The following is a 12,169-nucleotide window of genomic DNA, read 5'->3' as shown; positions in this document are numbered from 1 at the left end:
AAAGAAAGCTAAAGGAGAAGAACTTCCCCAATGCTCTCACTTGTTTCTTTGCTAGCTTGGCACCCTGTGGAGTATGGAAGCTGTTGATAAGGTGGGCAGTTGCGGTACCACTTGGATATATCAACTTGAAGTCTATAATCATAATCTTTCGAAGAGGCACCACGGAAAACAGACCGAGAAAGCTAACAACAAAAAGAAACCCAATCATCCATCCCAAAGTTGGATTCTTAATATTTTGTGCATTGTTAGCCTCTGTAGATTGTTTGGCAACAACTTCACTCATTCCAAAGAGGTAATTGCCAAAGCCACCGCTGAAAGCAATGCCGGAGGAGGCAACAACGCAGGTCTGTATAACGGTGTTCTCTTGCCTGGTGAAAGGCTGCCTCAGCATCCCGGACTTCTCTAGCAACTTGGTCCAAGTCTTGACGAAGAAGAAGCCCAGCAGCCCCGCAGACACGTTGAGGGATGGTATAATCCCAGTGGTCAGGTTGAGCTTCATCACGATGAAGGTGAAGAGAACCCCTAACACGAAGCTCACCACAAAGGCCCTCAACGTCAGCTGCTTTTGCCATGGAGGCACCTCCTTGCTCGAGAATACTTTCTCAACGGACAATAGTTGTAACGCCCCGACCCCGAGGGTCCGGAGAGTTAACTCATAACACCTGATAAACAACTCTAACAAGGCTAGAGTACTTCCAAATTCAAGAATATATCCATTTTACCAAACCTCAAATCGAACGTAAATACTTCAATTAAATAAATCAAATAAACTCATTTATCCAATATTCAATCCAACAACCCAAATAAAATCAACTCTTCTTCATATCTCAAATAACAACTAGAAATAATAAAACATTAACATAGTCTCCATAAACCGTCTAAATCCATTGAAGCAAACTTAAGAAAGATAAATAACCTCTAACACCAACACTAATATCATGAGATACCCAACAACAAATCAATGCTAATCTTCTCCATAGACTTTAATACTGATCCTCAGCTGAACCATCAATGTCATCTAAAATATTATGGAGATAAGGGGGGTGAGTTATCAACAACTCAGTAAGCAGAGAACATATACCAGTGTATAAACATGAGCATTTACAGAAATCAGAATGCAAAACAAAACATTTTCATTTTCAGAGTGCGGAAGCAGAACATGTTATTAAAATATCAGAGCGAAGATTTAGAAGTAATTTCATTCAAAATATTCTTTGGCATAGCATAAATGATCATCGTCATCATCAAAACATCATATCAGAACAAAGGCCATGTATAATCCCCGTGGTAGGGTTGTGCATCTGCGGATAGCCAAGCAGAACATAAGACACTCTGTCACCAATGTGTGCACTCAAAACAGAGACCACTACTCTAACCCATGGCAGGGCCGTATCCACTATTATTACCTGTGGTTGGGCCGTATCCACTATTATAACCCGTGGTTGGGCCGTATCCACTATTATTACCCATGGTTGGGCCGTATCCACTATTATTACCCGTGGTTGGGCCGTAACTGAACAGAATGGAAACAGAATCAAATTTAGAATCAGAGAGTCATGCCAAAGGTTTTCAGAAATCACGTCTTATCCAAACAGAGTACTGAACAAAAATCTTCGGAACAGAACAAAATCATATCACAACATAATTAATGCACAAATTTCATATTCGCTCTCATTTTCAAAGTTCAGAAACAAAATGTCAAAAATAAGCTCATGTCTACACCAGTCATGACAGAAAATACGTTATTCTTAAACAGAATCTCATGAGTAATGCAGAACAAATAACTGAGGTAGTTCAAATTTCTTTTCATAACAAAACATGCATAATTTTCAAAACGGACCTCAGTTCATTTTATTTAATGCAAATTCTAGCATAGGAACCCCGCTTACCTGAACTTCTTAGCTTTTTCGAAATTCCTCAAAACGTCGGACAATAATTAATCGTCACCTATAAAATAATCAAGTAATTCCCGTAAATTCTCAATCAATCACGTATTTCGTATTTTAACCTAAGAACCTATTTAAATCCTCAAAACCTAGAATTCTAAAAATTTCCTATAATACCACCATTATCTAAAAACACCAATATTGTTTACTCTTAAAATAAACATTTACTTAATAATATAAAAAAAAAAAAAACTTAAGTGATTTACTTTAATCATAAATAAAATGTTCAAAATACACTTTCAATAAAATAATCGTTGCACATAGTAAAATTTTAAAAAATACTATATAAACTCAGTACAATATCTAATACATCCCACAGAGGGTAAAAATGTAATTATAAGACAAAATATTTCCTAAACTACGGAAAGTCTACGGAACAACAACACAACACACAAGCAACATGACAACGCCGCGCGGTTGAAGGGTAACGGAAGACCTACCGAGGGAAGTGGAGCTGCGACGGAGCTGGGCGGGTGCGCTAGTGGTGGTGGGTACTGCGGCGGTGCACTGGAAGAGAGAGAGAGAGAGAGCTGAAACCGAGAGAGAGACGGTGAGAGAAAGAGGGAGAGACCGAGAGAATGGAGACATCAACAAGAAATGGCGTGAGCTTACCGGGGAAACAGAGGCTGCGTGCGGCGGACAGGGGTGATGAGACGTCCTCCTCGGCAGTTTCTGTGAGGGCACAGCGCGGAGGGGCTTTCGATGGAGGATGCTTTCAGCGGCTCAAGGTGGCTGGAAATGCTCTGTTTTTGGATAACAAAACAGAGCAGTCCGATGCTTGCTAAAGAGGCTACGGGAACGCTAGGCGACAGCTTCGCGTGATTGGGCAGTGGGCACGGTGGTTTCGTGTGGGTTCACGGCGGCTTAAGGAGGTATGGACTAGGTTCGTCGGGAAGGCGGCTGCGGTGGCTTCCCGCGGTATGCAACTCGGTGCACGGTAGGCTGAAGGCAGAGGCTTTTCTGTTAACTGGCGTGGTGCTTTCCGAAAGGGTGAGGACAGGCTGCGGTGATGCTGGGGCGGCGTCGCGGTACGCGGATAAGCTTTGGGGTGCTGCACGACTCGGGGTGCGAGGAACCGAGGGGATGGAGGCTGAGGAGGAAAAACTGGGCTATGGTTCCGCGTGGGAAAGCAGCGGCGCGAGCCTTCTTCGTATGAATAAAAATAGACGATTGAACATGAAAAGAAAACCCTAGATGAAAACCAAACGGACGCGGGACGTGCATGAGGGATGTGTGTGTGCAAGCATGCCGTGAACGAAAACGTGCGTGTATGCATGCTGTGCGACAAAAAAAATAAGCCGTGCGAAAAATTAAAATAGTCGGAAAGAGAAAGAATTAAAAAAAATGAAACCTGCGGGAAAAATAAAAATAAAACGGCCAAGAACTCCAAATTAAAAGAAAACAAAATCGCTACTCAAAATCGTAAATTAAGAACTTAAATAAACAATCAAGTTATAAAAAAATAAATAAATAAATAAGTAAAAATCTAAAGTCCAACTATACCAAGGTTGGGTCCGGGTGTTACATTCTCCCCTCCTAAAAAAAAATTTCGTCCTCGAAATTTGCTAGAACCACAAACCTAAATATTTATCCACTACAAACATCTCATGCCTACCCCAAACATCGATTATATTGCTGCACTAAATAAATAATCTAAAAATTGTCGAACCTAATATTTCAAATACTAACTCTCCAACATTATCGATTGTATTCTCCTATAATACCCTTAGCCATACACGTTCGCACATACTGCTTTATCAAATTTAGAATATAAACCTCCATAATGCAATTAAAGACCAACCAATAAATTCCAAAAATCTCCACCTAATATAAAACCTCAATAAAAAACGAAATACACTCTCAAACTATTATATCATTACAACCACGCTTCCGTTGTTCACTCTAACAACTTATAGTCCTAAAACATTGAACCTCAAACACATACGTCTGAAAAAAACTAACCTCCACATTTAATCAGTCTTTATCAGCTAAGCCTCACAAATAACTAAAAGAGAACTCCCAAAATAATATTTAAATCTCTAAGTAATAGTACAATCAAATGCTCCAAAAATTAAGTCCTAGGTAACTCAAGTCCCGAATTCCCGAATCCTTAGAAGATCTACTTCCAACCATAAATTTTCCTAAACTCCTCACTTCCAAAACACATATTAACTCATCAAACACCAAAAGCTAGAGACTCGTAGATAAAAAAAAATATTGGGTCTAATCCCTTTGAAAACCTTTCCACCAAACCACAATATTCTAATCTATACAACTAGAAAGTTTCATGCAATCATAAGATTAATCCCAACTCAACTAAAACAAAAGCTTTCAAGGAGAAGAAATAGTGGGGTACCTGTGATCGCATTGTTATCGTCCTCAACATCTTCAGCTGTCAATGCAAACACTCGGGCTGGTCCCATTCTACGCTGATTGTTTCCCTGAGTCGTCTGACGGGGACCTGGAGGTGTGTTGGTCTTATTCTTGTCGTCTGACAGTAATGGGCATTCTCTGATGAAATGGCCATTCTTTCCACATCGGAAACATGACCCATTTTCCCTTCTACACTCCCCAGTGTGTACGTGGTTACAAAACTTGCAGGGGTTATTTGATTGATAACCTTGCATTTGCTTTTGTCTCGTACTGCTTCCATCATTTCTCTTCTTCCATGGCCCTTGATCCATACTAGAGGATCCATGTGGAGTAGCTCTCTTTCTCTGTTCTTGCAATTCAGCACCCCTCTTGAGATTTTGCTCAAGTAGCATCGCCTTGTGTACTAATTCTGAAAAATTCTGAATCTGAAATATCATCACACGTTCATAAATCCTGTAGTTCAAACCTTCCTCAAACTTCCTAGTCTTCTTCTCCTCATCGGGAATCAAGTATGCGGCGAAACGTGATAATTCCGCAAACCTTGCAGCATACTGGCGCACAGTCATGGTCCCTTGCACCAAGTTAGTGAACTCGCGAGCTCTTGCTTCCCTATCAGCCTTAGGGAAAAATCGATCAAAGAAATTCTGCTTGAATTGAGCCCAAACAATTAACCCAGTCCCCTCAGTTTCCCTGATAACTTTCTCAGAATTCCACCATCTCTTTGCTTCTCCAGATAGTTTGAAAGCTGCGAACTTGACTTTTTGCTGATAGGTGCACTCCAAAACACCAAATATTTCTTCAATGTCTTGTATCCAATCTTCCGCAGCGTTCGCATCGCCTCTTCCATCAAATATGGGAGGATGCGTTCGATTAAATTGTTCGAACGTGCAACCCCCACCATTGTCATCTTCGTTCAAATCTTCAAGAGTTCGAACTCTACGACGAGCAGCCATCCTGAAAGTCTAAACTCGGTGAAACACTCTAAAATGAAAGAAAACGAAAATACCAGGTAATTAGAATAAAATAAGAGGATAAATAAAATATGCATATAAATACATATACATATATATATATACATAGATAACTATGCAAATCTGACATCACTTAATACACGTATATCACTAGAATCTATAACCTCAAAGTTCCAAATTCAATTCCTAATATCAGCAAAATCTAAAACCTCAAATCCCATCAAAAATCAATCATAAGGTTCTTGGAACTCAAACTTAAATATCTACATGGCTATCCTTAAAATCCTCCAATTCCTATATTGAAATTTCCACATCTTATGAACCCACAGATATCTAAACCTCCAAGGTCTACAGTATGCAGAATTCAAACCTGGCTCTGATACCAACTGTAACGCCCCGTCCCCGAGGGTCCGGAGAGTTAACTCATATAACCTGATGATTAACTCTAACAAGACTAGAGTACTTCCAAATTCAAGGATATATATATTTTTCTCAAACCTCAAATCAAACGTAAATACTTCAATTAAATAAACCATATAGACTCATCTATCAAATTTCCAATCCAGCAACTCAAATAAAATAAACTCTTCTTCATGTCTCAAATAACAAACTAGAAATAATGAAACATTAACGTAAGTCTCCATAAACCGTCTAAATCCACTGAAGCAACTTAAGAAACATAAATAACTTCCAACATTAACATTAATACCACGAAATACCCAACAACCATTCACTGTTAATCTTCTCCATAAACTCTAATATTGATCCTCAGCTGAACCATCAATGTCATCTGAAATATTATGGAGATAAGGGGGGTGAGTTATCAACAACTCAGTAAGCAGAGAACATATACCAGTGTATAAACATGAGCATTTACAGAAATCAGAATGCAGAACAAAACATTTTCATTTTCAGAGTGCGGAAGCAGAACATGTTATTAAAATATCAGAGTGAAGATTTAGAAATAATTTCATTCAAAATATTCTTTGGCATAACATAAAAGATCATCATCATCATCAGAACATCATATCAGAACAGAGGCCATGTATAATCCCCGTGGTAGGGTTGTGCATCTGCGGATAGCCAAGCAGAACATAAAACACTCTGTCACCAAGGTGTGCACTCAAAACAGAGACCACTACTATAACCCGTGGCAGGGCCGTATCCACTATTATTACCCGTGGTTGGGCCGTATCCACTATTATAACCCGTGGTTGGGCCGTATCCACTATTATTACCCGTGGTTGGGCCGTATCCACTATTATTACCCGTGGCTGGGCCGTAACTGAACAGAACGGAAACAGAATCAAATTCAGAATCAGAGAGTCATGCCAAAGGTTTTCAGAAATCACGTCTTATCCAAACAGAGTACTGAACAAAAATCTTCGGAACAGAACAAAATCATATCACAACATAATTAATGCACAAATTTCATATTCGCTCTCATTTTCAAAGTTCAGAAATAAAATGTCAAAAATTAAGCTCATGTCTACACCAGTCATGACAGAAAATACTTTCTTCTTAAACAGAATCTCATGAGTAATGCAGAACAATTATCTGAGGTTGTTTCCAGATTTCTTTTCATAACCAAAACATGCACATTTTTCAAAAAGGACCTCAGTTAATTTTATTTTAATGCAAAGTCTTGCATAGGAACCCCGCTTACCTGAACTTCTTAGCTTTTTCGAAATTCCTCAAAACGTCGGACAATAATTAATCGTCACATATAAAATAATCAAGTAATTCCCGTAAATTCTCAATCAATCACATATTTCGTATTTGAACCTAAGAACCTATTTAAATCCTCAAAACCTAGAATTCTAAAAATTTCTTATAATACCACCATTATCTAAAAACACCAATATTGTTTACTCTTAAAATAAACCTTTACTTAATAACATAAAAAAAATACTTAAGTGATTTACTTTAATCATAAATAAAATGTTCAAAATACACTTTCAATAAAATAATCGTTGCACATAGTATAATTTAAAAAAAAAAAATACTATATAAACTCGGTACAATATCCTATACATCCCACAAAGGGTAAAAAAGTAATTATCAGACAAAATATTTCCTAACCTACGGAAAGTCTACGGAACAACACAACACAAGCAACGTGACCATGCTGCGCGGTTGAAGAGTAACGGAGGACCTACCGAGAGAAGTGGAGCTGCGACGGAGCTGGGCAGGTGCGCTAGTGGTGGTGGGTACTGCGGCGGTGCACTAGAAGAGAGAGAGAGAGCTGAAACCGAGAGAGAGACGGTGAGAGAAAGAGGGAGAGACCGAGAAAATGGAGACACCAACAAGAAATGGCGTGAGCTTACCGGGGAAACAGAGGCTGCGTGCGGCGGACAGGGGTGATGAGACGTCCTCCTCAGCAGTTTCTGTGTGGGCACAGCGCGGAGGGGCTTTCGGTGGAGGATGCTTTCAGCGGCTCAAGGTGGCTGGAAATGCTCTGTTTTTGGATAACAAAACAGAGCAGTCCGATGCTTGCTGAAGAGGCTACGGGAATGCTAGGCGACAGCTTCGCGTGATTGGGCAGTGGGCACGGTGGTTTCGTGTAGGTTTACGGCGGCTTAAGGACGTATGGACCCGGCGGCTGCGGTGGTTTCCCGGGTATGCAACTCGGTGCACGGTAGGCTGAAGGCAGAGGCTTTTCTGTTAACTGGCGTGGTGCTCTCCGAAAGGGTGAGGATAGGCTGCGGTGATGCTGGGGCGGCGTCGCGGTACGCGGATAAGTTATGGGGTGCTGCACGACTCGGGGTGCGAGGAACCGAGGGGATGGAGGCTGAGGAGGAAAAACTGGGCTATGGTTCCGCGTGGGAAGGCAGCGGCGCGAGCCTTCATCGTATGAATATAAGTAGGCGATTGAACATGAAAAGAAAACCCTAGATGAAAACCAAACGGACGCGGGACGTGCATGAGGGACGTGTGTGTGCAAGCATGCCGTGAACGAAAACGTGCGTGTATGCATGCTGTGCGACAAAAAAAATAAGCCGTGCGAAAAATTAAAATAGACGGAAAGAGAAAGAATTAAAAAAAATGAAACCTGCGGGAAAAATAAAAATAAAACGGCCAAGAACTCCAAATTAAAAGAAAACAAAATCGGTACTCAAAATCGTAAATTAAGAACTTAAATAAACAATCAAGTTATAAATAAATAAATAAATAAATAAGTAAAAATCTAAAGTCCAACTATACCAAGGTTGGGTCCGGGTGTTACAGTTTGTGTGAGATTGGTTTATGCTAAGAAATTTGTTGGCTATTTCGGGTTTAAATATTGGTGTTTTGAGTTTGATGTTGGTCATGATGAATATTGGTGATTTTTAGGAAGTGATGAAATATTTTGGGATTATGAGGGTTGTAAGTTTTGAGATATTAAAATAGGTTATTTTAGAAGTTTAGACTTAAATATCGAAATCCGTGATTGATTGAAAACTTATGGAAATTATGTGATTATTTTTATAGGTGACGATTTATATTCGACTCGACATTTTTGAGGAAAATTCTGAAAAGCTAAGTTGTCCAGGTAAGCGGGGTTCCTATGCTAGGTTTTATACAAGTTAATAAGACTGAGGTTGATTTTATGAAAACTTGCATATTTTGTAATGTGATGGGAACTTGTGAAAACAAAGATCAACCTCAGTCGCTTATTTGCATTATTTATGAAATCTGTGTGTAAAAGGAAAAATATGTTCTGACATGCATTGTGTAGACATGAGCTAAAATTCTATCATGTGGTTTCTGAAATCTGAAAAATGAGCGATATTGGGAATATGAAAAGTTGTGCATTTATTTAGAAAGATGTTTTGGCTTTTGTGTTCAGTGTGTGTGAACTGTCTGATTTTGTTTTGGTACTCTGTATTATTTTGATATAACATCTGAAAACCTTTGGCATGGTGTACTGGTTTTCGTATCTGACTCTGTCTATGCTTTGCTCTGCTCTGCTCTATTATGCTCTACTCTGTTTGGGTTGGTACCAACTTCTCTGTCTCTGAGTGCACCCACTTTGGAAACAAAGTGGTTTTATTGTGGTCTTTCCTGTGTGCACACTCGGGGCTCCGAGAAGAATAATGGAAAGATTTCACCTCTGTCTCTGCTTGGTTTGGCCACCGAGGTTAGCACAACCCTACCACGGGGGTGAAACATGGTCTCTGCTCTGTTTGATGCTCTGTTTTGATCAGATGATGATACTCAGTTTATGTTATGCCAAAGTACTATGGGTATTTACTGTTTTAAAACCATCGCTCTGTTACTTTTGAAAATATGTTTTGTTCTGCATGATAACTCTAGAAAATATTTTGTTCTGCATGCTATACTTTGTAAATGCTCATGTTTGCACGCTAGCATATGTCCTCTGCTTACTGAGTTGTTGATAACTCACCCCCTATCTTCATAATATTTTTCAGATGATGTGGAGAGTCCAACTGAGGACCTGGATTAGATTGGTGAGCATGATTAAGCTGGGAGAGGATGTTAGAAGAAGGAATTCTGATGTCCTTTCGTTTTAATGTCTTTTAGATTTAATTTTATCTTGGGCTTGGGTTTAGTAAGACTTTTGAAGTTATTAGTTTGGCTTGTTATGACTACCGGGAGATTTTGGACTCCTTAGTTTATTTTGCTGCAGTAATGACTTTGTAGAGTTTCAATGTGGTTATTTAGAGTACTTGAGATTGAGTTTTGCTAATAAAGTTTTGGAGTTTTATTTTAGTTGCGTTGAGAAACATGTTCTTAAGTGACAGGTAATAATTCTCCAGGCTAACCGGGTTTGGGGTGTTACATCGTTTGTTTTTAAAGATGAGATGAATTGAGAATAAAGTTAAAAAGTTGAATAAAATATTGTTAGAATATATTTTTTAATATTATTTTTGTTCTGGAATTTGAAAAAGTTGAATTATTTGTTTTATTTTGTATGAGAATTTGAGAAAGTTGTAATGATGAGATGAAAGGTTTTCAAAATTTTTAAAATTTTAGATTTTAATCTTGAAAGCAAACCAGGTCTTAGATGAGTTTTAGTACACTTCAATAAATGGAAACCTTTTTATAATTGGGTTCCTTTGGGATCGAGTGAATTAGGGCACATATTTCAAGCCCATTACCATAGTTAATTATTTCCTCCGGGTCCAACTCTACTCAATTTTATGTACAATGGCAAAACAAAAAAACAAAAAAACCCCTTCAAAAGAATAATTAATCATACTGCTAATTTTTGTGTCCTTCTCTCTCTGAGTGTAAGGTTTTCTCTCTAAGTTTCTTTGTAAACCTAGAGACTGGTCCTCCTAGACTTGTCTGTGTAGGATAGGAAAGGTTATGTGAGGGTCTAAAGCTGACTGAAGAAGAACAACAGGAGGTGGTGGTTAGTAGTGAAGAGGTGATTATTTCAGAGGCAAAGAGTAAACACTGTTTCTTGATGATGGCGGTAACAGATAAGGAAGCAAACAAAGGTGCTCTTAGAAACACTATGGCACGAGTGTGGCAAATAGAAGGGAAGGCTGTTTTCAAAGAAGTAGGGAGGAATAAGTTCCTAGTGGAGTTGAAGGAGAAAGCTGATAAGAAGAGAATCATGCAGGGAAGACCTTGGTCGTTTGACAAAAATCTAATTTGTCTGCAGGATTGTGAAGGCCACGAGTCTTGGAAGGAAATGCAATTCCAGCATGAACCTTTTTGGGTGCAATGTCATGACCCTCCTTTTGCTGGGATGAATGCTAACACTGGATTTAACCTGGGCAAGTCAATGGGGGAGGTACTCATGGTGGACACGGATGATAGTGGGGTATGCTGGGGTAGTTTCCTAAGGTTAAGGGTAATGATAGACCTTACAAAACCTTTGGCGAGAGGGAGATTTTTAACTCTCGGGAACGCAAAGTACTGGATCCCTTTCAAGTACGAAAGGTTACCAAACTTTTGTTATCATTGTGGGAAGATCAAGCATGTCACTGGAATGTGTGACAAACTTGATAGAGGAAAAGCCAGCTTGGAAGGCTTCAACCAACAGTATGGTGCATGGCTAAGAACCAGTCCAAAATCATCTTTTGCTGAGGGTTCTCAATCCAGAAGGGAAACAGGTCAGGGCAGGATATCGGGTCATGACCAGAGAAAGGGAGATGGAGAGGTACAACAGGAAAAAGATGCACCAGAGGGAAGAGAGGAGAGTGTAATGGCGGGAACTGAGGAGGTACAAGAGGCGGGAAACCAGGGTGGTAGGTATGGCTCTCAGAGTAAAGCTGACATATCCTGCGAAGAGAGAGGAATAAGTGTATTAGTAGAAGCTACATTGGGAAAGGAAGTAACCGAGATAGAGATAGGGGACCAGAGACCTAGTTCTAAGATATAGACAATTGAGAAGCCAAAGGTGGTCCATGTACAGTTACCTGAAGAGGGTGATCCTCCTGCTCAGGTCACCAATGTAATTTCTCAAAGGGACAAAGCTAAAACAGGCAAGTGGAAGAGGAAAGCACGTGCTAGACTAGTCAGCAATGAATTACAGCATAATACGTGTGACATGGAGTTGGATAAGCCTAGTAAAGCAAGGAAAAGAAAGGGTCAAATAGACAATGGAAGGCTGGTTGGCAAAAGAAGTAAACAGACTCATGTTGAGGAAGAAGAAGAGTGTGTGCTTAAGGCAATGGCTGCTATGCAGAACTGCCAATCCCCATGAAACTGCTAAGCTAGAACTGCCAAGGGCTTGGGAACCCTCGGACAGTTAATGAACTTCACCTTTTGGTGAAGGAAAGAACCCCATCTGTTATATTTTTATCAGAAACAAAAGGAAACAGATGTAAAATGGAGAAGGTGAGGAACAAGTTGGGAATGGAGCAAAGTTTTGTGCTTGACAACATGGGCGAAAGTGGAGGACTTGCAATGTTTTGGAAAACT

At 39.7% G+C, this 12,169-nt stretch overlaps 2 protein-coding genes across 2 annotated transcripts; one reads left to right on the top strand and one right to left on the bottom strand.

Annotated features, from left to right (window-relative positions):
• Positions 1–7: 7 nt before the first annotated feature.
• LOC118344882 (probable metal-nicotianamine transporter YSL7) lies at positions 8–610 on the bottom strand (the record flags this gene model as incomplete). Its single annotated transcript, XM_035686744.1, has 1 exon — positions 8–610. A coding segment is annotated over one exon (603 nt), but the record flags the coding sequence as incomplete, so codon positions are not given.
• A 7,269-nt stretch (positions 611–7,879) lies between these two features.
• Positions 7,880–11,951, top strand: LOC118344802. The gene is made up of 3 exons (XM_035686201.1): positions 7,880–8,056; positions 10,596–11,579; positions 11,661–11,951. The coding sequence occupies exons 1-3, from the start codon at positions 7,880–7,882 to the stop codon at positions 11,949–11,951; spliced, it is 1,452 nt and encodes a 483-aa protein (XP_035542094.1).
• Positions 11,952–12,169: the final 218 nt, after the last annotated feature.

Source organism: Juglans regia, chromosome 16 (genome assembly GCF_001411555.2).
Source record: "Juglans regia cultivar Chandler chromosome 16, Walnut 2.0, whole genome shotgun sequence".
NCBI lineage: Eukaryota > Viridiplantae > Streptophyta > Magnoliopsida > Fagales > Juglandaceae > Juglans > Juglans regia.
This window is presented reverse-complemented; position numbering and strand designations above follow the sequence as displayed.

Excerpts from the sequence above, each read along its gene's own strand:
- LOC118344802 (XM_035686201.1), top strand. The coding sequence starts at position 7,880 with ATGGACCCGGCGGCTGCGGTGGTTTCCCGGGTATGCAACTCGGTGCAC. Across the intron at positions 8,057-10,595 it reads GGGGTGCTGCACGACTCGGG|GAAAGGTTATGTGAGGGTCT; the intron begins GTGCGAGGAACC and ends TGTGTAGGATAG. Across the intron at positions 11,580-11,660 it reads AAGCTACATTGGGAAAGGAA|TTACCTGAAGAGGGTGATCC; the intron begins GTAACCGAGATA and ends GTCCATGTACAG.